The following is a 27,167-nucleotide window of genomic DNA, read 5'->3' as shown; positions in this document are numbered from 1 at the left end:
TCTGTGGGCTTGTGTTTCTTGTGGCTTCAGCTGCCAGACTGGGTTCAGGAGGAAAGGAGCCTTTGCTCGAGTGTGCTGAACAAAACCGAGACTGGGAAATGGGTGGGTGGTTCTGGACACAAGATTGTCTTTATTGCATGATTTAGTAGTGTACATTTATTAAAATCTACACAGGCAAATGGGTCAGAAAACCAGCAAAGAGCAGCGTGGGTGGCTACTGAGCAATGCCTTGGTCTGCAGTGCTGAGGGTCCTGCACAGGGTCAGGCATGGAAGGATTTGAGTTATAGCTGGAACCAGACAAGCAAGGGATGGGGCTGGGGTGAGGGATGAACCTTGATGCTAGAAGGGTGGGAAAACCCTCTGGATGATTTTGGTGGAGCTCCCTTCTCCCAGCCAAGGAGCTGCCATCCCAGCACAGCCAGGAGCTGGATCTGCTGAAGCTGCAGTGTCTGAGAGAGTTTCTGTGACAGCAGAGGTTTGCACTTACCCTTCTGAGCTTCAGGCCAGAAGGATTTCATTTTAAATTAAGAAACTGGTTTTGTTTCCAGCTGGGAAGCCCAGACTATGGACTCACAGTACTTTCTGGGATGACCACAGGAGCAATTCCTAGGCAGTTAGCAGCCTCTACTACTAGCAAAGCCAAACAAATGTGTTACTTGCATGAGAATTCACCCTACTGCTTGTAATTAAAGTGGTTTTAGCTCAGATGCACAGGAATTGCCTAAAATGATCCAGCCTGGGTGGCCATGGAGAGGATTGAGCATTGATGTGATTTCCCTGCTGCAGCTGTGAGATCCTCCCCACTTCTCCCACTGGGGAGGAAGGGAAGGAAGGAAGGAGGGAGGAAAGTGGGGGCTGTACAGGACAGGGACTGGGCAAACAAAACCTCTTCCAAAGTGACCTGCAAGGGAAGGCAACCCTCTGCCCATCCTGGTGCTCTGGTCATGGATATGGGGCTGGTGCTGATCCACTGGGCCTAGAGCATGTGGAGAGTTGAATATTGGAGGAAAACAAATTTCTTGGGGGAGCTGGTGGGGGTGACACCAGAAGCCCAGGGCTGCTGCAGCCCCCAAAATCATCACAGCCACTCCAATGAATGAGGTGGTCCTAAGAGGCTCTACAAAGCCATCACCAGGAACAGGGGACATGCTCATGCACCAAGTGCATCTTGGCAGGGGCTGACCCCTGTGTGTAGCAGAGGAGCACCTACACTCTGCTTGCTGCCTGCTGATACAGCCTCACGTGGAGTGGAGGGATCCTCAAGAGCTGGAAAAGCAAAGCAATCCCAAACAAGCCTTCCAGCTTTTCCTCCCACTTTTCTTGGCACTGCTGCCCTCAGGCCTCACCTCACTCCCATCCCCAGGTGGCAGAAGCCTCAGCAGGTGTTTGCAAAGAGCAGGTGCTGTCTGGGAGGGGACCAGCACTGCTCTCATCCTGCTTTGCTGCCCAGGGAAGGGAAGCAAAGCTCCGTGGGACATGGCAGGGAATTGGGAGCAGCACCAGGATGTGAATGCCAGCACTGGGATGCCTGGGTCTCTCTCCTGCCTGAGGAACCCTAAGGGCATTCCAAGCAGGGACAGGCACTGGCAGCTTTTGCCAAGTGAGGGCTGTGTCCCTGCCCTGTCCCTGTGTTGGATGTCACATCCAGCTGCCTCTGAGGAGGCCACCCCTGCTCTGCACCTCTCTGGTCCCCCTGGCTGACCCAGTACCAAAGAGCTGCCCCAACCCAAGGTCTCATTCCAGCATTCTCCCAAGACAGCCCCTGGCCACAAGTCTGCACCCCAGTGCTTTGCTCCTCTTCCCACCAACTCCCAGCAAGGGCTCCTGCCCATGGCCTCTGGCTTCCTTCCTGTCCAGGCTTTCAGGGAGAGAAAGGGCTCAGGAGAAGGAGGAGAAAGAGTTGCAGGGAAGGCTGTAAGAGGCTTTGCTTTGCTGAGGTCTTGTATCTTCTCTGAAATGCAGTAGCAGAAGGTGCCCTCTCCTCAGGACAGGTGGGTCATCACAGGCTTCTGCAAGGCAAAGAAGGAGAAACCTCAGCCCACCACCCACTCTGAGGCAACCCAGCGTGCTCCTTTGTTGGAGTCAGTGAGCCAGGGGTCTCTGAACTCTTCAGAGAGAAATCAGAGTGCAGGCATTGAATTAAAGCCTTTGGATAGACTGAAGTACATTAAGCCACTCACACATAAGACATTTAAGCAAAAGTAAATTATTAAGTTTTAGGGTGAGTTCTAATGCTTTTAGTAAGTGAAAGGTTTCAAATGCCACAGTAGCAGTGAGTGTTCTACTGAAGGTTGAAACATACTGATATCTTCAGTGGAGGCTCCAGGCCCACAGTTGTAGACAGGACTTAAACAAAATAGAGCTATAGTAAGAATATTGCCTACATTTTCAGGTGGAACAAGATAGGTTGTATGCATAATTCTATACATAACCTGGTGTGCTAAAAAACTAAAATTCTAATAAGTTAAGGAACGGTAGCCCAAATTTGTGTCTTATATAGGATTTTTTCTAACAAGCTAAGACCATGTATTGGGGAGAGTTGGTACTTTTAACCATTCTGGCTTTTAGCCATTGGCTTTTGACAGGGCTTCAGCCATTTGCTTACTGCCAGCTGCTTTGCCATTGCTTGTTGAGACTGATGTGCTTTGTAATAAAATGTGCTTTGTAATAAATAACCTTTTAAACTATTAGCTGCTTTGCTTATGTAAGATTACCTAAAAGCTCAGATTAGGAGTCTAACAGCTCCAAAGTTAGGTGCCTACAGAGCACCTAGAAGTCCAAAGAACCCGCCCACTCCTTGTCCCTTCTAGCTGCCACTGCAGGGAGGGAATCCCACGGAGGGAATTCCAAGATGCTCCTCCCTGGTGCTGGTGGTGCCCAGGCATCCCTCCCTGAGCAGGCAGCACCCACTCTGAGCTGAGGGCTGTCTCAGCCTGAAAGTGCAGGAGCAGGGCGGGCTCCGTACCGCGAAGAGCCGCTCCACCCTCCTGTTCTTGCCGTTGGGGTTCCTCTGTGTCAGCGAGCCGCGGTACGCCGAGTTCCTCTCGAAGGAGTCATCCAAACCTGCAGGGGGGGACAGGGGAGGCCACCAGCTGCTCACCCACCTCACCAGAGGTGTCACTGACCCGCCAGGGCTCTTTGAGGTTTGCCAACCCATCAGGGCTCTTGGGGTTTGCAAATCCCCCGCAGTTTCGACGCGTCCCGGCGCTTCCCCCTCCGGGAGGGTGGTGGGAAGGAAGCACTTTGGGGACAAGGAGACAGGTGCTGCTGCTGCTCAGCTTCTCAGAGCACTGCCTGGTTTGGGTTGAAAGAAACCTGAAATCCCTTCTTGTTCCACCCACCTGCCATGGGCAGGGACACCTTCCACTAGCCCAGGTTGCTCCAAGCCCCATCCAACCTGGCCTGGAACACTTCCAGGGGTGGGACATGCCATCCAGGGGAGGATACCTTCCCCAGGATAGTCAAGAAATGGAGAAGATGGGCTTAGGTGAGGCTTTGAGGCCTAAGAGTCCATGGGATGAAGGCACATGGTGCATCCCTGGACTCTGGGGTGGCTGCAGAGAAGTTCTGGTTTGGTTCTTGGAGGACTCAGCCCCCTCAGCCTGATCTCTGCTGTCCCATCACTGCCCCAGTCCTTTCCCAGTTATCCACCACAGCTTTCTCCTGTGGCTGTCCCACAGCAGGTTGTGAGCACAGGGAAGGGGGCTCCACTGCACACACACAGCTGGATGCAGAGAGAGAAAGGATCAGCATCCCCAAAGCCCAGCCCAGCCACCCACAGGTCCCCATCTCCCACAGGCAGAGCCCTGCTCCTTACTGGTGATTTCCAGGGGGCTGTTGAACTTCCTCCTGAACCTCTGCAGTCCAGGCATTGCCTGCAAGAGAAGGGAGCTCTGCTGTGGGGAAGGGATGGGAGGGCACAGGTCTCCACTGAGGTCACTGCTTTGATGGCAGCCCCTTGGAGATCACAGCCTGTGATTAATGAAAGTGATTACTCACTTTAATGTCATCCAAAGACTCCCCAGGACTGCTGCTGGCAGGATCAGGAGAATGGAGAAGGGCAGCCTGTGGACAGAGGAAGGCAGAGGTGTCTCTGGGGCTGCAAGAGGAGAAGCAGGCAGCAAGGGGAGAGCTGGGAATGGCTCTCAGCCCTTCCCAGCACCTAGGGGCAGCAGCTACAGCTCAGGGGGGCACACACATCACAGCCAGCACCCTCCATGCTCACCTGCACACTGGACTTCTTCTTGGCCTTTTCCACAGACTTCACTGTCAGCCCTGCAGCAGACAGGGCTGCAATTCGGGTTTCAATATCTGAAATCTTTAGAAGGAGGAGAAAAGACAGACAGGTGGTGGTTGGAGGATCCATCAGTGGCTTGGTTTGCCATCACTGACCTGTCAGAGCCAGGCTCTCACCTCACTCTCTGCCTGCTGCACCTGAGCAGCTGCTGAGGCCACTTTGTCCTCCAGCTCTGACAGTTCTGAGTCTGTAGTGCCACTGTGCTGAGCCCCTTCCTCAAGCTCCTTCAGGGTGTTCTCAAGCTGGTAGGTCTTCCCAGCAGTCAGGTACACCTGAAACATTAAAAAAGGGGAAAATTGCATGGAAGGATTCACCTCCCTGGAGTTCTCTACTGGTGTGACTGCAGCCCAGAAGCAGCAGCTCCTGCAGCTCTTTTTTGACTGCCTTGCCTTGCAGCACAGACAGTACCAGTCAGCTCTGACACGGCTTTCCATCTCATTTTCTCCCTTCCCTGGGCTTTTTGAGGGCAATTACTAACAGTGTGAAGTGGTAAGAGGTTCAATGGGAGCACAGGAAGGACCAAAACTCAGTGACCTGCTCGAGAAGCAGCAGCACTTTGTGCAGTGTGCTCAGAGGGAGAGCAGGTACCTGCAAACCAGCTCAGGCTGCTGTGTCCTGTGAGGGCAGAGCTGGGAAGGAGACAAGCTGACTTTCCAAACCTGCTCAGTCTGTTGTAAGGGTGGCTGTGTTGCTGGGAGCAGGGTCAGCCTGCACCATGCTCCCTTTGCTGCCTAGAGAAAGGTAACAGGATCTATCCCAATAAAATCTCTGGCTTTACTGCCACTTGTTTCCTCCCAGGTTACTACAAGGACACAGATCCAAGCAAGGCAGCTCAGGAAACATTAACACATCAGTATTCACACCAGATGATCACATGTGGCCACTGTTCTGCTGATTGATCCCAAGATCTCTACAGCAGTTGCTGCTCCTCCAGCCCTCTCAGCTTTCCCTGGGCTGGGCATTGTGCAAAACTGCCTGGCAGGAGCCCTCTGCATGCACTGAACTACAGTTCATCCACCCAAATCACAGCTCCACACTCCCAGAGGTTCCCACCCATCCCTGTGCAAATCCTAAGGCCATGCACCACCCAACCTGAGTCACAGGGATTTGTTGTTGGCCCATGAGACTCCTCCAGTGCCCTCCAAGGTGGGTGGCATGCCTTGGAGAGGACAACAGAGTGGCCAGGCAGCTGTGACTCAGCCAGGATCCCCGAGGGAGTGCCAGGATGACACACACCTCCCAGGGACATTGTCACCCCTGTCCCCAAATGACAGCAGCAGCAGCACTGAGCCCAAAGTTCACATCCTTCCCAGCCCTATCCCTTCTCTTGAGAGAGGGGGAACCCCAAAACCTTCATGCATCCAACCCTTTTCCCCTGGGATGCTGTATTTGGCCAGAAAACACCCAGGGATTGCAGCTGCCTGCTTTTACTCACAAGCTTTCCCCAGTGAGAGATGAGCCACAGAGTGTCCTTTAAACCCTGCTCCCCACTGCAGGATATTCCCTACAGCAAAACCCAGCCTCCAGATGGAGATCCAACCCTGTTTGAACTATGTCTCTGGAGCTTGGTACAGGGCACTGTGGGTGCAAACCATTTACACAGGGGATCGATTGCTATGAGATTGTATGGCTAAAAAAGCTGTCAGTGCTCTGGGGTCACACAAACCTTGCAGGGGGATTATTCTGGCTGTGAACTTGTCACCTGCACGAGCCCATCAGCCCCAGGCACAAGCAGCCTTGGTGAAGAGGGGGGGTCAGGTTCATAAAGCCTTTGATAAGCACAGTGCTGGTGAGGAGCTGAAGGGAATGGGACACAGGAACCAAGAAAAGGAAAGCCACAAGACTGAGCATCTTCTTTTGCTGTTGTGCCATCCTCTAAGACCAGTTTTTTCATCCCTCTGCTGACCATCCTTCCAGAGCTAACAAGAATTTTTTTTTTGGGGGGGTGAGGGGGGATTTCTTTGTGTTGCCAACCCCCTGCTGCCCAAAAGCTCTGGGGAGCCTTACATTTTCCTCAAGCTCCCGGTACACTTCGGCCACCTCTCTCCCATCTGGCAGGGCTGGAAGCTGCCCTGCAGGCAGGGCACAGCCCTGGCTCTCTCCATGCAGGGACTCCCACACCGCTTCCTCCGTGGCGTTTATGGCTCTCAGCACTTTGGCTGTGATCTCACTCAAAGCCTGAGCCGACGACCTCTGCGAGAGCCAAAGCGGAGGGAGGGGGGGAAAAAAATACGGATGTTATTTGAATGTGGTGTATAAAACAGCACAGGGGTGAGAGGGGCAGCAGACCTCCTGCGGGAAGAGGGAGGAGTGGTGATTAACAGGCTTACACCGCTCCTGAAGGGCTCTCCAGCAGAGGGATGCAGCTTTGATCTCAGCTGTGACAAAAGAAGTCACCCCAAAAAGCTCGGAAATGAGGTTATGGAGGGATGTTTCCCTCACTGGAAGCACCTGAGGGCCGCTGGGTTACTCAGCACTTAAGATCTAATTGCAGCATATTGCTTTACACCTCAGCGGGCCTGAGCAGGGATGCAAACAACTCCTTGAGCTCGTGGCAAAAGAATAAAAACAACCCGAGCCCATAAAATGATTGTATTGCCACACGGCCAGAACCTAATGTCCTCTCTCCCCACCCTAAGGAGGGCTGGTGACAATAATGCCCCTAAGTGCTGCCCTTGGCTTGATGAGGTGCTAAACACATGTCAGAATGGGCCCAAGGAGCTCATCATCCCTCTCCCAGCTGATAATTCCCTAGAAACCAAGGAGATGGGGGTGACATATGTGCTGGTTGTGTTTACAGCTGCATGTACTTCCAGGCGAGCTGCTCCTGCAGAGAACTCAGCTAACTCAGTCCAGATGATATTTTTATCATTTTATGGAGCCTTCATGGTACAGCAGAGGTTTTTTTCACATTTTCCATTAGGTTTGTGTGCTTCCATCACAGTGCTCCCCCAGTTAGAAGATTTCCTCTTGACTGGAGGATCCTCATATCAAAAATCCCTCAGAATCACACAAAATCCAAACCTGGATCTGTTGCAAGTATGTGGAAAGTTGCTGTTAGACATCATCCACATTGACAGCCTTTAACCAAGGCTGGTTCAGCTACTACACACATTTCTGTCTCAATACTCCTTCCTGTTTCATGGCAGGTTTGGGGGGCAAAGAAACTAGCAAATCTGGAGGATCCAAGCTTCATTTCATAAGAAACCAGAATCTTACACTGATACCACACAAACAGTTCGGGGTTTGAGCCTCTGTCTGCTGCAGATCAGCTCAAAAAGAAACTGTCACCTTGGCTCAGTGAGCTATCACTTATCTGCACTTATTTACAAACGGTTATTAAGATGATGCAGATGGTTCAATCCAGAAGTTAAGTCTGGCTGCAGCAATAATCTGAAAGCAGCTTTCAGGAAAAAGGAGGCAGCAAAGGATGCTGTGGGTAAGGAGGCACTGCTGCTCCAGTGGCATGGGAGCACAGCAAATGGTACCCAAACCCACCAGATTTTGTGCTGGGAGGCTGAGGAACAAATGCACATTAAAGGGAGGCTTCATGGCATCATGAAAGTCACCACAATCTCAGGTGAATGGAGATTTGCAGGAGAGGAGAGTGGTGTCAGCTCCCTTCCTTTGCCTTTTGGAGCAATTGCACACATCCCCCTTCCACAGCCAAGGCAGGAGGGAGGGGATGGACAAACCTCAGAGACCCAACAGGGAGTGCTGGCCTCTCCATCTGTGCTAATGGATCATCTTGGAGCCTCTGCACCACTGGGGACACTGTGCAGAGGTGCTGTGACCTGTCCTCCTCTCCCTGACCCCTGTCCCCACAGGTCACCCACCACTGAGCAGGGACAGGAGCCAGCACAGGGCTGGAAATGTGAGATGCTGATCTAGCAGAGTGCAGGTGGGATCAGGGATTTAGGGACTCAGGAGCACTGAGTCCAGCTGTGGAAAAGATATTTCAGGCTGTAGCAGGTGCCTGACAAAGGCTGCTGGTCACTGAACTCTTCTCCCACCCCAGGACTCTTCTCCATAGTGACTCCCAGATCCTGGGATAACTCCTTTGAGTAGATGTGGAGGTTGTGAACCTCTCCATGACAGGCAGTAGCCTGCAAGAACTCTTTTGACTCTTGGGTGAGACTGGGAGAGCCTACAAGGGGAAATGCCCAGGTCTAACACCCTGGGACTTCCCTACCCTTCACATTGTTAAAGCAGGTACAGACACAGCCCTGGTGGAGGTGTGGATCAGAAGAAAAGTCATGTTTTTATGGTGTAAAACCACGGAGAGCAGAAGGAATGATGGATGCAGCCTGGAATGGTGTGGGTGGCAGGGCACAGATTACCTTTCTTACATCTCTGGCCATGCCATCACTGGAGGAGCTCGTCTCTGGTTTCTTCTGGTTTCTTCTCTTCTCTTCTTCACGCTCCTCCTCATCAGAAGAGACTTCTTTATCACTGATGTTGCTGGCTAGCTCCTCCAGCTTCCTCTTCAACTCCTCTTCCTCAGCATCAGGATCAGTGTGGGACTCTGGAGACTGGAGGAGCAGAAGGAGAGAGCAGTGTGAGAGCCTCCTGTGGTGGACAACAGGAGTGTGACCACAGAGGGACTTTAAACCACCCCAGGGAGCAGCAGAGCCCAAGGGCTCCTCACTGAGGAACACAAACCCTTGCCCTAAAGAATCTCCATTCCCATTTTCCCCAAGCACACAACTTGCTTGGTTTTCTCCATGGAAAATTTTCTTTTCTCCACCCTTAAAAAGGTGGGGAGGAGGAATCTGGGGCCAAAAATCATCATATTTTCATTAGGAACCATGGCATGGCTGGTGACTCTGAGGAAGGAGATCACAGCAACCCAGAAACAAGGTCCACCAGGGAGATGGAGGCAGCAATGGGAATTGCCACTCCCTGAGGTAACTTCTGGAACCTCTGAGTGATCTCATTTGGGATGAGAAACCACACAGCAAATTTCCCTGTAGCATAGATGGCACATTGCCACCCACTCTCATTGTTAGGTGCAATTCATGGGAGCTGGAGAAGAATCCTATTAAACTCCCAGTGCTGGAAGAGACCTCCAGAAGTTCCTGAACTTGCTGACCCCTGCATTATACGATTACCTGCATCATATCTGGTGGGGTTTTGGCTGAGCTGTTTTTAACAGTGGCATCTGCAGCAGGAAATTTTTTTTCCCAGAAAACCTGTTCCAGGACTATCCTTTCTGCTGGAAAGCTTTGCTTCATAGTTAACCTCAGCCTCTCCCACAGACCCACTGCCTGTGCTCTGATCTGCCCTGGATATGGGAATACAGTGTGGGAACCTGACACTGTGAAAACCTCTGCTGATGGAAACCCTGAATGATTAAAACCATGGCCATCCCCCATTATGAAATTTAGGGAAAAAAAAAAAAAAAAGAAAAAAGAAATTGCATTGTTTCATCCATGCCTGGGGGCCTTGCCTGTAATTATCACCATCCATTCTACTGAGCCATCAGCTGCCAGAGTGGTGATGGGTTCACATGAAGGAAAAGAGTGCACAGTCTACAACTAGAAACCCAAAAATCAATGTTAAACGGTCTAAGCATTTGCAGATTCTACATTGTTGCTCAGCTTTAACTTAATTTAGCTGTTTTCTTCCAAGTTGGATGGCATGGTGAGATGAGGGCAGCTCAGAAGAGATACAGAAATGCTCCTTGACTCAGCTCTCACAGTCACCATGAGCTGGTGCCTTCCTCACAGGTACTCATTGAGTGTCCCATGATTTCAAATGAGCTGTCACAGCTCTGCAGATACAGACAGCACCTAAAAAACCTCCTGAAATTTGCACTTCATAAAGTATCAGGGTGAAAATGGGTTAAATTTCCTGCTGCTTCTCTCCTGCTATACAATGCTTGCATCAGGTGGAACTGGAGAACAGCCTCCAAGGCCAAAGCAGAGGAGTGAACTCCAACATCCCAGGTCACTTTTGGCACTTAGGGACAGACTTGGCAGTGGTGGGGGAATGGTTGGACTCAGTGATCTTAGAGATCTCTTCCAATTTGAATATTCCTATGATTTTTGTCTATCCCTGCAATGCTGCTGCTTCAGAGGAGCCTCTCCAGTGGCCAGGGGAGCGGACCAGCAGATGCCAGGCTCCATCCCTGCAGGATTCCTGCCCCATTACCTCGTGAGAGTGCATCAGGATTTTTTCCTCCAAGCGGTTCAGCACGCGTTCGATTGCGGACATGCGAGTGTTGAGCTCATGGATCTACAGGAAAGGGGAGAGAGAGGGAAGAGAGGAGAGAACAGACCAGCCACCACTGCCAGGACAGTGAGGAAACAGTGCAGCCAGCAGAGGAAAGCAAGCAGCAGGACACTGCCACCGTGGGCAGGGTTAAAAGACATTCAGAAATATTATCTTTTAAGTAATGTCTTAAAAATGCCAGTAAGCTCCAGGAGGTGCAGAGCAGTCTCAAATCTGGAAAGCTCCAAGCAACATTGAGCCACCAGCACAACTCCCACCAAAGTATCTGGAGCTTTGATGCAGAGAATGTAAACCCCCATCACCAATAAAAGCACCAGCCTGTAATGAAGACACCCATCTCACCATCATTCCCATGCTGCCCCAAATTCAAGTCAATACCCATTTTCACTTCCTACTAACATGTTTTTCAAGCTGTTTTCACCCCATCACATGCCTGTCAGCACAGTGGTGGAGAGGAAGAAGGAAGGCAGCAAGATTTCCCCATGAAAAAATCCAAATAGAAAAACCAAACCTGAAAATTTTTCCCCACCACTTTGAAATTTTCTGGGCATTGACTCACTCAGATTCTTGGCCCTCTCTTCTCCCTCACTCTTCTGACTAAAAATGGGGCATGGAGAGAAGGGCAGGGAAATTAGAGACAGACAAATCCCTGGAAATCAAGGAGAAGTTATTTTCTTTGCTCGAGAAGCAAGGCAAACCTTTGTGGTGAGGGTGGATTTGGGTTAGCTGTGAGGAAGAAATTGTTCCCTGTGAGGGTGGGGACAGGCACTGGGTGCCCAGAGAATCTGTGTCTGCCCCTAGGAAATGTCCCAGGCCAGGCTGGGCAGGGCTTGGAGCAACCTGGGACAGTGGAAAGTGTCTCTGCCCACAGCAGGGGAGTGGAATGAGATATTTTTCAGATCCATTTAAACCAAAACGTCTCTATGAGCTATGATCACTGAAAACATTAAAAGAAGCTTTTTTTTCCTCCACTTTAGAAATTGAAGTTTTTCTTTCTTTGAAAAAAAACCAAATCTCTCTCCTTTGATCCAGACAAATAAAACATAAATGATGATAAATATTGCCTGTTTTATGACAGGGCCAGTGCATCACTGCTGTGCTGAGTGTTTTCTGTCCATTCAAAGGGGAGCAAGCAGCAGAAGCAGTAAGCAAAGGTGATAACAAAGAGATGTGAGGGGCAGGCTTTGTTTTTGTAACAATTTCCATCCTCTCACTTAGTTTTTGTGCTTGCCAGGGTTTGATTAATTAAACCCTCACAACAGCTAGGGATGATTGCATCTGCTTAAAGGAGGATGAATATAAAAACCTGGCACTGTGGAGAGCAGAGCTGCCATTACCACCCGGAGTTGAAAGCATCTCCAAGCAGCATTAAACCCACTGGCATGGAGCACTTCAGCCCACTGCTAAGTGGTTTTTCAGTCCTGTTTAAGGCCTGAGTCTTGCATGGCTCAGTGATGGCCCATCAGCCTCAGAGATGGTGACAAACCAGGAGTCACCACTGCCCTATCTCCATCAGGAAGAGGCTGGGAGAGATCAGAGCCCAAGGCTGTTGATATTAGTGGATATCTACCAGCATAGGAGCTGAAAAGCTTCATTCTCCTTCCCAGCCAAGACTGGCTTTAATGCAAGGTGGGCACCTCATTAGGGCACAGACTGGGTCACCCTGCACCTCTCTCAGTGTGACAAAGGCTGGCAAACTGCGCTCTGAATTACAAATTTTAAGGTGAATAAACTTAAAAGCACAGCCCACAACATCAGGTAGGGGAAATTACCCCTTGCTGCTGTCACAGGACTAGGGAACAGCCCCTGATTTTGTTACTGGAGAAATGAAGTCTCTTGTGTTTGGGACTGTGCACTGTATCCTCTTCAGAGCTAAAACAAAAGTGGTTTTCAAATCAACCACGTTTTGACAAACTTGCCCCTAAGGTAGTTTTAGGAGAAAAGAGTTTTCATCTGTGTGGTCAAAGAGCTGAGTTCTCCACCTCTTAAAACCTTCAGATGTCCTCGAATTGCCTGCCAGGACCAACACTGCATGTCAAGCCAGGCTATGGGATTTAATAGAGGGTTAACAAACATGATTCTGCACCCTGCCCCAGCACAGAGCTGGGTGAGGAGCAGGCTGGGTGGGAGGATGGTTGCTGGCTGTAAACACATCAGCAGCACAAAGGGCAGGGAGGATGGGGAGCTATTTCAGCTAATGAGCAGCTGCCACCAGAGCAAATTGGGTAAAGTGGGAGTGAGGAGATGCCTCGTAACCATTAGGGTGACAATGCTCCACACCAGCCTTCCTCCAGGTGTGAGGCAGCAAACCACAGCCTGAAGTGGGAGCTGCCCAGCTCCTGCAGGAAGTGGTGGGAGGTGTTGGTAGGAATTTGGCCCCATTTCCCCACAGCAAAGCATGGTGCACATTTCAGCCTAACACACCGTGGCCTCATTAAGGACACCCAGTCCAGGGTTCTCCCATTTACTGAGGAAGGAATGGCATTTACTAATTAAAGCCTGTGCCCACAGGAGTAATGGCAAAGAGAAGCTTTCCCTACCCATGTACATGAAGTGTGGTGTTGAGGGATGGTTGTGGTCACAGACCTCACACTGATTACCGAAAGAGGGCTCCAGGACATGCAAAATTACCAGCTGTGAGACAGGAGACTGATTCTGCCCCTGCATCTGTAGCCAAACACCACCCTGCATTTTGCTGCTCATGAGATGTGAGCAACCAGATCAGTTTTACCATCCTCACCACCCACCACTGGCAAAGACAGCACCAGGAAGAGCAGGTCCTTGTTGACAATTAAAACACAAGCTTAGACCCTGTTTGACACCTGTATTTAGGCTGTTCTCCCCATTACCATTACTCAGGAGAGGGATGTGACTGGTCATCCTGACCCAGTCCTACCAAGGCAGGAACACACTGCAAAGGAAGAGAAGGATCTTGGTGCTTATTAAATATCCATTTCCAGACTTCTATCTGCTTATTAAGCACTGGTACACTCAAAAAAAAAAAAAAAAAAAAAAACCTTTCTGGAGACACAGTAACCCACAAGTAACTCAGATTAGTAAGGACAAGCTGGAAAATGAGCTGCAACAAAGGCAGGTTTGTCATTGTGAGGACGGCATGGGCAGAGGGAAGCATCAACCAGTGCCTGGTTTTCTTTTTGCTGAGACTGGAACAGCACACCCCAGCTGGCCATTGCTGGTTTTCTCCTCTGAACCACCCTGCAGCTCAGAGGCAGCAAGAGGGACATGGCCACGGTGTCAGAGAGGCTGTTGGGTACCTGGTTTGAGGAGTGGCTGATGTTCTCCTGGGAGGAGGCTCTGTTCCTGCGTTTCACGTGGGGTGGGTGGACTGGGAGCTGGGCTCCCTTCACATCCTCATCAGAGGTGTCCATATCTGCTGAGTACCGGGCCCGGGGCATGCCTGGGAGAGACAAAGGAACAAGCCATTCACACCCTTGAGTCCCTTCCTAGACACTGGCTCCATCATTAAGACAGGCAAATAATGAGGCATGTCCCCAGATCTGACTTCCTACCCTTTGGCAGGGGGTGTTTCTGCAAAGCAGGCCAAGTTTAAGGAGGGACCATCCACCTTGCTGTCATGCTCTGGACAGCCAGATCCCCCACCAAAAAACCTCTACTGCCTTCCCAATTTTGTGGGAGCCCAGGTTTGGATGCTGTCCTTTGTGCACTGCCTGTTTAGGTTCAGCCTAGAGAGGTATCAGCCTAGGATGGAGCATTCTAAAAGAGTGGAAAGTCTCCTGTGTAAAGGAGAATTTCAAATGAGTCAAAAACACTGAGAAAAAACAGAGCTAACGTGTGGGGACCTTGCTTCTGTGGTGCTCCAGCAGCATTTGGAATGGGAATTTAAACAGCCACATTAAAGTCTACCCAGCATTCCCAAATGTCCTGAAAATACAGCCAGGCCACTGGAGGCACAGAAGGATATATTCTACTTGCATATGCATGTTATATTTGCATATGCACAAGCCAATATCTAACCCTCCTGGTTCTGCCATCACTGCAGGGAAAACAGAGGCAAATTCTGCCTCTTAGAGGGCATTTGTAAACTCACAAATCCACAGGTCATTCACCCTACCCATGTATGCTGCCCAGATACAAGGATGCCACTCAGCAACCTCCAGTTCTAGTCCAAGTCCCCTAAAAACTCAAAGTTTTCTGCAGCCACAATATCCTTTACTGATTTGAACTCCTCCCTGCAGCGGGAAAAACATCTAACAGTGTGCATTTGATTGTATCTAGTTTCTACCCAGGAAACCACCACTAGGTATGAAAGGGATGGGCACCTTAGGAACACCCCTTTGGGTTTGTTGGGAACAAGATCAGCCCTTTTACAACTAAACAACATCAGCAAGAGTCTTCCCTAAGAAAAATCCCTTCTGCAGATGGATAAATTGTGTTGACCCTCAAGGCTTTTCATGGCTTTGAGGTTGTTCAGAAAAAAACCCAAAGATGTTTTCACTTTGGTCCAACACTTGCAGGTATTTGGGTATTTGTTCCAAGAGGAGACAAGAGAAACTTGGACAAGGACACCTACCAGGTTTTGGGGTTTCTGAGGAATTTAGGCAAGGACACCTACCAGGCTTTGTGCTCCTGTCCAGGCTCCTCCTGCGTGCGTTGAGGGTGAGCCGAACCTCTGTGCTGAAGTGCTGCTCTGGAGTGCTCACCCCTGGCTCCTGCAGGACATGGTGGAATACCAGGTCTGCATCCGTGATCCTGGACTCCTGGGAGCCATCTTCAGCTGAGTTGGGGAAATCTGGGAAGGACTGAGAGTTGAGGATGCTGCTGAGCAGCTGACCATGGAGGTTCCACTCGTGTGACCCCAGCTGTAGTGCTGCCTCCAGCTCAGGGGTCCCCAAAGTAAGAAAAGTGTAGAGCTGTGGCTGCCCCTGGATCCCTGCAAGTGTCAAAGGCCAGGATGGGCAGGGCTTGGAACAACCTGGGATAGTGGAAGGAGGTGGAATGAGATGATTTTTACAGTCTTTCCAATCCAACTTGTTCTATGATTCTACAGCTCCTTATCTCTCCTGACCTTCACTATGAGCTCCCCTCTTCATTCTTCAATATATGCATAGATTAGCCTTTTATAATGCCAATTATATTTATATAAAATAGAAAAGTTTCTAATAATCCCACTTAAAGGCTTTACTTGCCTGCTGAACCCTTAGCAATACTTCCCTTCACTGCCAGGGGGCACTGGTAATTTTTACAAGCACAGAGTTCCTTCAGCCACGCTGCAACACCCCTTGGTCTTTTACAACACCTTCCCCTTCTACTTATTCAAACAGCCACCAGCTCACGTAATCTGTAATCTGTCAATACAATTTGACAGAAGCCAGCCCTCACACTGAATTCTGCTGCAAAAAGAGGGGGAAAAGACAAACAAAAAGAGGGATCTAATAATTTCCCCCAAATTCTAATAATTTTGTGTGGAATTGTGCAGATTTATTTTATTTGTTGTTACAGATCTCAGCACATCCTATTTCTACCCAAGAAGAGAGATTAATCAGAGCATTATTGAAAAGAAGGAGCTGTTTAGTATTTTAAAGGTGAAATTTCACCAGAAAAGGCAAACAGGAGTGGCCAAAAAAGCTGGACCTGAAGCCTCTCAGACCTTTTGCCACATCTGTGTTCCTCCCCAGAGCTGGAAGGCGGAGTTGGTCATCCCTTGGTGGGATCTCAGGGCACAGCTCACTGCACTGTCTGGATCTGAGTCTTGCTCCTGGCCAGAAGCTCTGGATACTAAGGCACATCCACTCTCCTATTTAGAAGAAACCAGCATTCCTGCAGTTTTTGTCCTCCCAGTGTTCATCCCTTTGACTGGCCCTCACTCACGCTGGCTCTGTGGGATTCATCTCAACCTCACAGAGGTTGTGTGCCTCGTGGAGCTGCTGCCAGCTGCACCCCAGTGCCCCCACATGGAAATCCTAGCCCCAAGCTGCATGGTAACATGGGAGAAGAACCTGATTTCATTTAATCCCTTGAGCACTGAACTCACTGGAAACCAGGGTGTGTCCCATAGCCTTGGGACAACACAAGAAAACGACTATCTGCAGAGAGCAAGGAAATCTGCAGGGACACAGCCAGAGAATCTCTTGCTGTCTCATCTTAGCACTCACCCTCTCTTGGATCAGATATCCTGCTCTTGACTTGGCCTGAGGCAAAGGTCTTCCATTGGAAAAAGAGATTGCAAGCAGCCATGGCCATCAGGGATTGGCACCTCTGCCTCCCAACACCAGCTGGAGGAATTCTGAGGCTGCAGGAGCAGTGGTAGGAAGCGAGGAGAAGGAGGAAGGAAGGAGAGGAGCCCTCCAGGAGTGTCCCAGTACCTGGAAAGCATCCGGGCTGCTGGCTGCTGGAGAGAGCTGCACAGACTGGCGGCGAGACTGAGCAGAGTAATCCGAGTCCAGCTCGAAATCAAAGGGATGCACAGACAGCAGCCGCTTTGTCTTGCACATCTTTAGCACAGAAAGTGCAAGGGAGGAAAACTCAGTGTAAGACACAGCTGACCTTGAGGAAAGGGGGAGGGAGGATCTTTCTCTCCTTAGTTTGCTCTGGTTTTTGCAGAGAGGACTTGGGCCTGACTGAAGAGAGCCAGGTGCAGCGTGTGCTTGTGTTAAAGGCAAGGAAAAGTGAGTTCCTGATTTCCACAGCCTCTGGCTCAGGACTGCTGCTGTAAGCAGAGTGAGAATCTCTCTCCTGGTTTATAAAAGCACTTTGGGAAAGCTGAGCTAGGTTACAGCTCAGAGAGAGATCCAGGTGATACTTTTGAGCCCTGAACCATCTCCCCATCCTCAGAGAAAGGATGTTGCAGGCATGCAGAAAGGATCTCTCTGAATATTTGGGAGGTGGGTTCTCATTATCCAAGGAGGAGCTGGGACTTTTATATTAGTTGGTGACACCTACAGTGTTAGGACATGAGCATTTATGATGTTACTGACACAGTTGTTTTTACACAAACTAGGAGAGGAGCTTATCTCAGAGAAAAAAACACAGAGGGAAAGGCCCAGCTTTGAAAGTGGCACAGAAAGCCACCACCACCATCACCCAAGGCAGGCCAGGCACACAGATTGAGGCAGGGGCAGCTCCAGAGCCAAACACTTACTCTGCTGTAGTGCTCTGCTTCAGCTCCACGAAGGACATTGTCCTCCTCATCGCTGTCATCCCCTGCTTCACAGCTGGTCAGCAGCTGGCACTCCCCTGAGGGGACACAGCAGCAGGTGAGTCCCACCCTGGTGCTCACACCAGTGTCCCTGCAGGCCAGGCCATGCTTCTCAGAGATTACAGATTAGAAGGACCACTCTGAAGTGTTATGTCTGCAGAGACCCACTTTTAGTGCTTGGTCTTGCAAAGGCTTGGCTGGCCTCTCATTGCTTCCCCTGCCAGATGTGCACCATCACAGATGTGGAGTGAAGGACCACTTGTACCACAGAGAGCACTCCAGTGCTTCAAGGCTCAGGAGTTATTCCTGATGCCCATCAGCCAGCTCTTTATTTATCAATGACCCCATTGCTTGGAGATAATGAGTGCTTGCAAACTTCAAGTTTGGCATCTAACTAAAGTCCTGTTGTATCCAAATCTGCCCTTGCAGACCCCAGATGTACCACAATGCAGGAGCTGAGCACTACAGTCCATCTCCCTGTAGTGTAGGAATCTTTTCCCTGTTTTCTGACCACTCCAAAGCTCTCCACAGCTTGTCTTCACACCCAAAAAGACTTTGGAAACCTTGCTTGAACTGCAAGCCTCCTGCTGCAATCCCCTTTTTTACTTACTGTTAATGTCTGGCAGGCTATAAACTCTGTCATGAAGACCTAAACAAAGAGAAAAACGGTGGGAAAAAATCAATAATCACATTTTCTTCCTGTTCCTCCAGCACAGAGCAAGCCTCAGAGCCATTGCTAACTGGAATTTTCCTTCTCTAGCCATCACAAGAAACAATGGTTAAAAAGGTTCTTTAGAGAGAACAAAACAGGCACTTGGAGATGGGACTTGACTTTTAAAAGTCAAAGAGCTGCTTGCCACAGCTTCCCCAGGCTGATGCAACATGCCTGGGAGCTGCAGGGGAAGGCACAGCCTACTGCAGATGGCCAGAGATACATCCCAGGAGGAGATTCTTGCTTGCTCGAGGGTCAAGCCAATTCACTGGTGTTAATGAAGTAATAAACAACAAAATCATTTCCCTTTGAAAAAGGCATCAGAATCTCAATTTAAAGCAGCCCAAGGCGCTGTTACCCTCACGCTTGGTTGGGTTTTTCTGTGCTCTGATGCATTTTTGGTGCAAACAATGCATGGATTGTCTCTCAGTCCATTAATTTTCTTTTTCTGCTATTTCTGCCATGAGTGGTCTGGCTAAAAGAGTGATTGGAGCAGTTGAATCAAGTCATGTCGATGGTATGTGTGCAAACTTTTCTGTGGCTCTTCGAGATGGGAATAAACTCCACACTGGCTTCCAAAGGAAATAGGCCAAGGAGAAGGAGCTCTATGCATGACAAATAGGAGCTGGCAAGTAAATAACATTGTATTAACATCATCATGTATTTATACAGTCTTGGACCAAAAGCAGAAATATGGAAAGTCCATAAAGCTCTGAAGAAAACAGTTACAGTGACAGGTAAGCTCACTAATTTTGGCACAGTTTTGTCAATGCCAGGGGATAATCAGGTTGGTTATAAAAATCATCAGGTCTTGGGGAAAAAATGAGGCTTGGCTTTATCCTACAGATTAAACTGTGGTTAATTCCACAAGTTTTGTGATGAAAAGACCAGAAATTAAAAAAAAAAAACAAAAAAACCAAAAAAACCAAAAAGACCAAACCAACCAAAAGTGCAAATGTACGTACTTGCAAACCACAGGACTTTAAAATTAAACATGAGGTACTAGGGATTTTTTTTTCCTTGAAGGAGTGGTCAAGGAAGTGGTAGAACCACAATCCTTAGAGGTGTTCAAAAACCACATTGATCTGGCACCTGGGGACTTGTTTCAGAGGTGGTCTTGGTAGTATTGGGTTGGACTGGATGATCTAGAGGTGTTTTCCAACTGTAATGACCTTAAATTCTCCAGTCTGTGGTAAAAAATTGAGACTTGGCAGTAGAAAAGCCATGAAGAACATCTGCCCTGTGTCTGAATGAACAACTCTGCTTCCTCCCTGAGATATTCAGAGCACCCCACGACACCCAGAGTAGCAACACCACTGCTGCTCCCCTCTTGATGCACCCCAGGGTGGTGCAGCACAGGTTCCCCACGTGCAGCAGTAGCCATTCCTCACCCAGAAAGGCAGAGTTGAGCCCCTGGCCTGGCTGCAGCCTGCCATAGAGGGACTGCAGCACTTTGGCACTTCCAAACCTCTTGAAGCGGGAGCGCACATGCTCGTAGTACCACTCCAGGGAGCCAATCTTCACAATCCTGCCCAAAGAGAGGAGGAACACCCAGCTCAGCCACTCCAGCTCAGCAGACCCGCACCCAAAAAACTGTTATCTTAACAAAAACACAGCATGCTTGCATCTAAGACTTGGGCAAGTCTTGTTGAGTCTCATCCCTGAGGCTCACCTTGTGCCTCAGCTTCCCTCAGAGCAGAGCAGTGAGCAGTGGTGTTCCCAGGGGCTGATATGGAGACTGGAATTCTTTAATATATATGCTGGTGACTCAGTGGGATTGAGTGTTTCCTCAGTTCACTGACACACCAAGCTGTGTGGTGCTGTCACATGCTGGAGGGAAGGAATGACACCCAGAGGGACCTTAACAGCCTGGAGAGGTGGGGCTGTGAAAAACCCATGTGGCCAAGGTCCTGCCCCTGGCTTGGGGCAATCCCAAGCAAATATACAGGGTGGGTGGAGAATGGCTTGGGAACAGCTCTGGGGAGGAGGACTTGGGGGTGCTGGAGGGTGAGAGTGTTGACAAGAGCCAGAAATGTGCACTGACACCCAGAAACCCCCTCGTGTGCTGGGCTGATCCCACAGTGTGGGCAGCAGGGGAGTGGGAAATTCTGCCCCTCTGCCCCACTCAGGTGAGACCCCACCTGCAGAGGTGCCTCCAGCTCTTGAGCCCCCCAAAAAAGGAAGTGGAGCTGCTGGAATGACCCCAGAAGAGGTCACAAAAGTGCTCTGGGGACTGGAGCCCCTCTGCTCTGGAGCCACACTGGGAGAGCTGGAGGTGTTCACCTGGAGGAGAAAAAGCTTTGGGGAGACCTTAGAGCCCCTCCAGGGCCTAAAGGGGTCCAGAAGAGCTGGAGAGGGACTGGAGACAATACCTTGGAGTGACAGGACCAGGGAGAATGGCTTCCCACTGCCAGAGGGCAGGGTTAGATGGGATATAAGGAAGAAATTCTCCCCTGTGAGAAGGGTGAGGCCCTGGCACAGGTTTCCTAGAGCAGCTGTGGCTGCCTCATGCCTGGAAGTGTTCAAGACCAGGTTGAACAGGGCTTGGAGCAAGCTGGGACAGTGGAAGGGCAGGGGGGTGGAGTGGGATGGGCTTTGGGGTGCCTTGCAGCCCCCAGCATGCTGTGATTCCCTGAGGAGCAGCACCTGGAGAGGCGGCAGGGGTCGCAGACCCAGCCCTGCTCCTTCTTGTTGTAGCGGCTGCAGTTCTTGCAGGTGTAGAAGTGGCAGTCCAGGCACTGCCTCTTGCTGTTCAGCAGGAACTTGAAGGGCTGCAGGCAGTGCACACAGTGAGTTTCATTGAGGTGGGACTGATTGGTCAGGAACTCTCTCTTGCTGCTCTCCTGGTCGATCTTGCATTTCAGCTCCCTGCAGAAAACACCCCCCCCAAAAAGCAGGAACTCGAGTTTGTTATCATCTCACTGCAAACTCTCACATGGCAAAGCCCATCACGCCACAATCATTTCAGGAACGATTTTCCAGGGAACATTGCAAGTCTGCAGCTTGTGGAAACAGCTGTAGGGCAAATCTAATAAATAACATATCACGAGTTAAATAAGCTAACAACAAAGTGGGCTCCAGATTCAGGTCTGGATGTTAATATTAGATTTAATTTAATATTAGAATCACAGAATATTCTGAGTTGAACAGGACCCACAAGGGTCTTTTAAAAAAAGAAAAAGAAGTGATTGTGCCAAAACCTGTTCTGTTTGTTTCACAGGCTGTTGATTATTAATTGCCAGGAACCTCAAAAGAGTGGCACTTCTCAAGCCCTGTGGCTGTATCCCAACCTGACACAATCTTCAAGCCTGGAGTCCTGCAGAGAATTAAAATCTTTCTGGAATTCTTAGTTTAAAAGAGGGGAGGAAAAAATAAAAGAGAGAAGAAAAGAAATCTGGCATTAAGAAGGATTAAAAGGGGTTTTTAATACAGTCCTCCAGTGCTAACAATTCAGCAGAGAATTTTATTAACTTATGTGCAGCAAGGTTCTGGCTGTCCAGAGGATGCAGCAGGAGGAGATGCTTGTGACAATCCCATGAATGGGAAGGGCTTTCCAAGAGCACCTTCACCTGGCAGTGCATCCCTGCAGGCTTCCTTTGCTATCCAGACCTGGCTGCCAGAGCAGGTTCCCATGGGAAGCAGTGCCTGCATGAGTCTGAGGCCCCAGCAGCAGCTGGGGACAGCTGAGATTCCTGCCAAGCTGATGGGGGCCCCCTGCACTGCCCAAAACTCTCTGTTTGCTGCCCGTGCCACGCACCACCTCAGGTATGTTTGCCTTTGGGGCCATGGCCCAGAGGAAAATGTTTGACTTGTGGGGAAGGTCCTAGAAAGTTGTTTTCTCTCCTGACAGGGTTAGGAAGCTGTGTTTTGCAGAGCAGAAGCCAGCTTGGGTTAAAACCCTCGAGCAATCAGGGTCTGGAGGCTGCTTCAGGATCACAGAGTGGACCACGAGGCGCTGGTGATGCTCCCAGGGCCGGACTGACGCCGGGGTGACCACAGGAGGAGCTGGGTGAGCACAGCAGGAGCCTGGCTGGCCCTGGCAGCAGTGGTGTGACTGGCAGGGGGAAGGACAACCATGTCAGTCAAGCTAATCTCTGTTTAACCTAATCAGTTTGCACATTAGGGCTCAGCTCTTGTTTTTGTTTTTTTTTTTTTTTCTGAGGAAGAATTTTCTGGCCAGTGCACCACAAGACACATTTTTTTGGTGTCACTCCTCTGTTTGTGGTTAGGCAGGAGTGACACCAATTTGCATTTACATCTGGGAGATGTAAAAACCAGTATAAAGACAGAGAACTGGGCACCTGGTTTGTACAACCAGCTGTTCACCGTCCTAGCAGTGATTTGGATAAACTGGTGCAAATGTCCCTGCAGTAAATTTAAGTGACTTCTGAAAAGAAACCCTCAAATAGAAAACCCTTGGGTTGGACTCAGTACTCATTTTCCCTCCCGTGCTAAGGCTGTTGCCAGCAGGATCCGATCTTTTTTTACTGGAACTGCTTTTTCTGGTTCCCAGAGACCGGTTGGATCCCTTCACCTCTCCCTCACCCACCAGACCTGCCAAAGGAAGGAAGAGTCTCAGCCAAACCAGTTTAAAACCTGCAGGAACCGTACAGCTCTTGTCTCCTCTTGCTGGCAGGAGCACCAGCCAGCCCCTTCCCTGCTCTGCTCACGGCAGAATGAATAAATCTGTGCTGTTGGGATGCCAGCTGCAGCAGGGTTGGACCTACAGAGCTCCAGGAGAGATGTAAGGAGCCATCCCCCAAAAATGGGGTTGTGGGCGTGGATGTTTCAGGAAAGAATCAGGGAGAGACCCCTCAAAATGACCATTATTTAAATTTTTGGGCAAAGGACTGCCCTCACATGCCTGTGCAGTTTGAAGCCTTTGTCTCTTGTTGGTGAATAGCTTCTGCCAAAAACAAAATGCAGAGAAGCAGCAAAAAGGGAAGAAAAAGACCAAGCTGGGGAAGGGGTGGATGGGACATTTCATCAAGGCTGGCAGGTTGAGACAAGCCCAGTGAATAGAAAAGTAAATGAATAGAAAAGTAAATGAATAGAAAAGTAAATGAATAGAAAAGTAAATGCATGGGGCTGGTCAGAGCACAGAGAGAATGGCTGCAGGGTCTCCCATAATGTCACATCATGTCCCAGCTTGTTACAGGCAGAACATTCTTGTGCAGCTCCATGTCCAGCACTCAGGAATGTGGCATACTTTCCCAGACTGGTGGTCTGGTTGCAGAAATTATTCAGAAAGTACAGAAATTTCTGTAGTTCAGAATGCTTAATGCCAGCCCTCTGCAGGGCACGATTAAAGAAGAAGATAAAAATAAGAAACCAGGGGAAATGATCCTTAGGAGGAGGGACAGCAGTTGGGTAGAAGCATCCCAAGATCTTCCCCATCCTGCATCTCCCAGAGCATGGCACTCAATTTGGAGCTTCCTGGGCATCAGAGAGGACCCAGATAAGCCAGTCTGGCGCCAAGGTCAGTAAGGAAGGAATTCACCTCGCCCAATTCTTTGCTGTAGGGCACAGCAGTGTAGGTCTCCACCTCCTCCCTCCAGGCTGAGCTCAGATGCATCACAAGGGAGACATTCACCCTTTGCAGGGTGATAATTTTTTTAAATGCCCGTGTCTGATCTCCTTCCTGCTCTTCAGAGCTACCAGCAGAGGAAGGCAGTAGATGATGATACTGAATTATCTCTGCCTCCCACGCAAGCTGGCTTTTCTTAGGCAAGAAAAAAAGTAATCAGGGGGAAGGAAAATACACGACAGAGAGTTTCTTGTAGCCAGTGGTGTAAATGTAGAGCCTCCCATGGTGGTAAGGTTTTGGGGGAGGCAGATATCCCAAACCAAGGATGGCTATCACCCTTCACCTCTCATTTTGGATCTAATAGAGGAACTAATGAGCTCCTGGTCTCCAGGCATTGTCGCGGTACCAGCACCAGCCCTGGCTCACAAAATTCAGAGCTAGGAGGGTCTGAGGGCTCAGTGGGAGTGCAGCACTGCCCAAGCCCAGTCTGAAAGCATGGACCACTCCTCTGGAATAATGAGAATTTGGCCAGATCCTGAAGAGGGTCACTGCAGCTTCTTGAAATATGTTAAGGCATTATTAAGTTCAGCATCTGATGTAGTTCATGAGCAAAACCTGAACCCCTGCGATTTCTCATGCTCCAAATTTAATCTGATCTGACAGAACATTTTTTGAACAGCACTTTTGTCCAACGCCCTGTTTATAAAGACTTAGAAGTTCATAGAGTTTGCTGCTCCAGCGATTTTCAATCTTTCCCCAATCTTTTCTTTTCCGTGGGCCCCTAAAACCTGCCCAGGACAGCGCAGCCCCCTGTATTGCATAAATAAGGCTACTAAAATAAGTTTACTACTAGTACTAAGTTTGTTACTCCTCTCAGTTATTTTTTCAGGATTCTTCAGGGACCTGAGGGCTCCCAGGACCCACTGAAAACTCCTGCCCTAAACACACGAAGCAAAACCAAGTGAGCCAAATCCCATCTTCTGCTCCCAGGTGAAGTTTTCCCCTGAGAGCCCCAGCAGCCCCGAGCCTCACAGAGGCATTTCCTGCTGTTTGTCCCCATAAAGCGCGGCGGTGTCACCGATCCGCATCGCTGCCGGTGGCACGGCGCCAGTTCGCACCTTTGCTGCCCGAATGCGTCACCTTGCTGCTGATAACGTAATCTATTAACCGTGCTGGGCTTTCTCCTGCCGTCCCTCCTCGCCCACAGCCTCAGCAGGTTGTTTCATCCCTCCAGCCCACGGGGACCCGAGCTTCTGGCTCGCTTGCCCTCAGCTCAGGGATACTCACTCCAGCCGTTCCTCCTCTTTTTTCCGCAGATCAAAGTCCCGCTGAACGACTTCCCAAACATGCTTGGCTTCTTCATCGGTGAGCTTGGAGAGGTCCAGCTTCCTGCCCATGTCGAAGCCGATCCCGTTACTCGCTACCCCGAGCGCTGGCTGTCCCGTGCCCTGGGATGCTGCTGACGGAGGGGGAAGAGCTCAGCCCCACCTCCGCGGCTGCCCATATAACCGGACAGGGGCAGAGCTGCGGGCAGGCCAGCCGGCTCCTGGCAGCACCGCAGCCGCTCTGCCGGGCGAGCCTGGCCGCCCAGCAGGGCTGGCACGGTGCCTATCGGCTGCGGGGACTCCTCGGCCCTGCCTTCCCCCGGGGTCCTGCCCGCAGCCGCAGCCGCTCCAGACCTCGCCCGCCTGGCTGGGGCTACGGGTGATGTTTACTCTGCTCGGTGCAGGGTGTGCGGATGAAAGGGAGCCCTTCCCCGGGGAAAGGCAGGCTCACGGGCTTTGGGAGGGAGTGGAGCATCCCCGGGAGGAGCTGTGCCTGCACGCCCGGGAGGACCGGCTCCAGCGCGGTGCCTCCTGCCCCAGCGGGATGCTCTGCCCCCCAGCCCGCTCCTCTGTCATCTCATTGCACAGATTTTGCCCCCACCAGGATGCTCTGCCCCCCAGCCCGCTCCTCTGTCATCTCATTGCACAGATTTTGCCCCCACCAGGATGCTCTGTCCCCCAGCCGCCCCTCCGTGATCTCGCTGCACAGATTTTGCCCCCACCAGCAGTTTGCAAGGAAAACTTAAGCGCACCTGGCTTCCCCCCGCGCCGCCAACACCAGAGGCTGGCGTCCTGCATTGCTCTCACAGCAATTTGGACAGCTGAGTTTTGCTCGTGGCAAACAGGTTAATTGGGACGCTGCACTTCCCTCGTTTGCCCTGAGCAAGTAAAGACGGTTTGACAAGATTTTAAGAAAAGTGCTAAATACACCACACAGCCAAAGAGAGATAAATTGCAATATATATCCGACTACTGAGGCTGTTCTTTTGCTCTGTGAAACACTCCCTCTGTGTCTACGTTATTAAAGTAAAACCATTTCTCACCATCAGAGCACATATTGATGGTACTCTCTTTCTTTCTTTCTTTTTTTTTTTTTTTTTTTTTTTTTTCCCCTCCCTGATAGGAATGTAAACAGGGAGCAAAATGGCAAGACCAAAGAGGAAAACTATTCTGCCTGGTGGGACTAAAATCCCTGCTGCCCATCCAGGGGTACAGGGAATTATCCACCCTGGTAACTCACTTAAAACAAAGATTAGATTAAACTCTACGAGCAGAGCCAGAAAAGCATTTTGAATCCAAATTAGGATGGATTTTGTGCAGGAAAGGTGATGACTACAGATGCAGTGTTTGAGCTTTGGATATAGGGAATGCATGATCTTCTCTGGAAGCCAGAAATTGATTTCCAGCTCCTCGTCTAGCAGAGGTCCCGACAAAAGCAATCGGTTTATTGGCAGGAGCCAGCAATCAGTTGGGCAGGTCCTTATGTAAGCGTGCTTGAGAGCCCTTGCGCCCCACTGCATCCGAACAGGGAGCGGTCAATAGCCACTAATTAACATCACAACCAGACCCTGTCCCAGGGCCTCCCGCTGCAGTCCCGCCAGGAGCCCCGGCCGCCCCAGATCCCAACACGTTCTCCTCCGAAAGGATAAAGAGGTCGCGTTAAATCAGGAAGATGTGGCCTGCCGTGCAATGAAAATGTGAAAAATGCAAGTGTTCAGCACCCCTAAAATGGGCTGGCTTAGCCAGAAAACCACCTCAAGGGAAATGTCCTGGGTGCAGGAATAAATTCAAAGTATTCCGTTTGGCAAAGTGTTGCCTGGGAACAGAGTCTCTTTAGGAAAACTCCCTCAGCTCACTGATGTGTATAATAGCAAAGATAGAATTACTTTCTTTC

General features: G+C 50.2%; 1 protein-coding gene across 5 annotated transcripts; it reads right to left on the bottom strand.

Annotated features, from left to right (window-relative positions):
- Positions 1-107: 107 nt before the first annotated feature.
- On the bottom strand, positions 108-25,803 carry MLPH (melanophilin). 5 transcript variants are annotated; one of them, XM_079311018.1, is made up of 17 exons: positions 25,236-25,540; positions 21,068-21,289; positions 19,813-19,949; positions 18,320-18,358; positions 17,653-17,747; positions 16,877-17,005; positions 15,127-15,313; positions 13,808-13,950; positions 10,452-10,535; positions 8,639-8,830; positions 6,306-6,491; positions 4,415-4,570; positions 4,227-4,319; positions 4,001-4,066; positions 3,819-3,876; positions 2,967-3,064; positions 108-2,010 (listed from the first exon to the last, which is right to left on the bottom strand). In XM_079311018.1, exons 1-17 carry the CDS (start codon positions 25,343-25,345, stop codon positions 1,984-1,986), a joined length of 2,022 nt encoding a protein of 673 aa, XP_079167144.1. In that variant the 5' UTR covers positions 25,346-25,540; the 3' UTR covers positions 108-1,983. The 5 variants fall into 5 exon arrangements, with proteins under 5 accessions (XP_079167144.1, XP_079167146.1, XP_079167145.1 ...); XM_079311020.1 differs by lacking the exon at positions 6,306-6,491 and having other exon boundaries at positions 25,236-25,803; XM_079311019.1 differs by lacking the exon at positions 10,452-10,535.
- Positions 25,804-27,167: the final 1,364 nt, after the last annotated feature.

This window comes from Erithacus rubecula, assembly GCF_903797595.1.
Source record: "Erithacus rubecula genome assembly, chromosome: 8".
In the NCBI taxonomy this organism is placed as follows: Eukaryota; Metazoa; Chordata; class Aves; order Passeriformes; family Muscicapidae; genus Erithacus; species Erithacus rubecula.
Note: the sequence above shows the minus strand (reverse complement) of the source record. Positions and strands in the feature narration are given on the sequence as shown.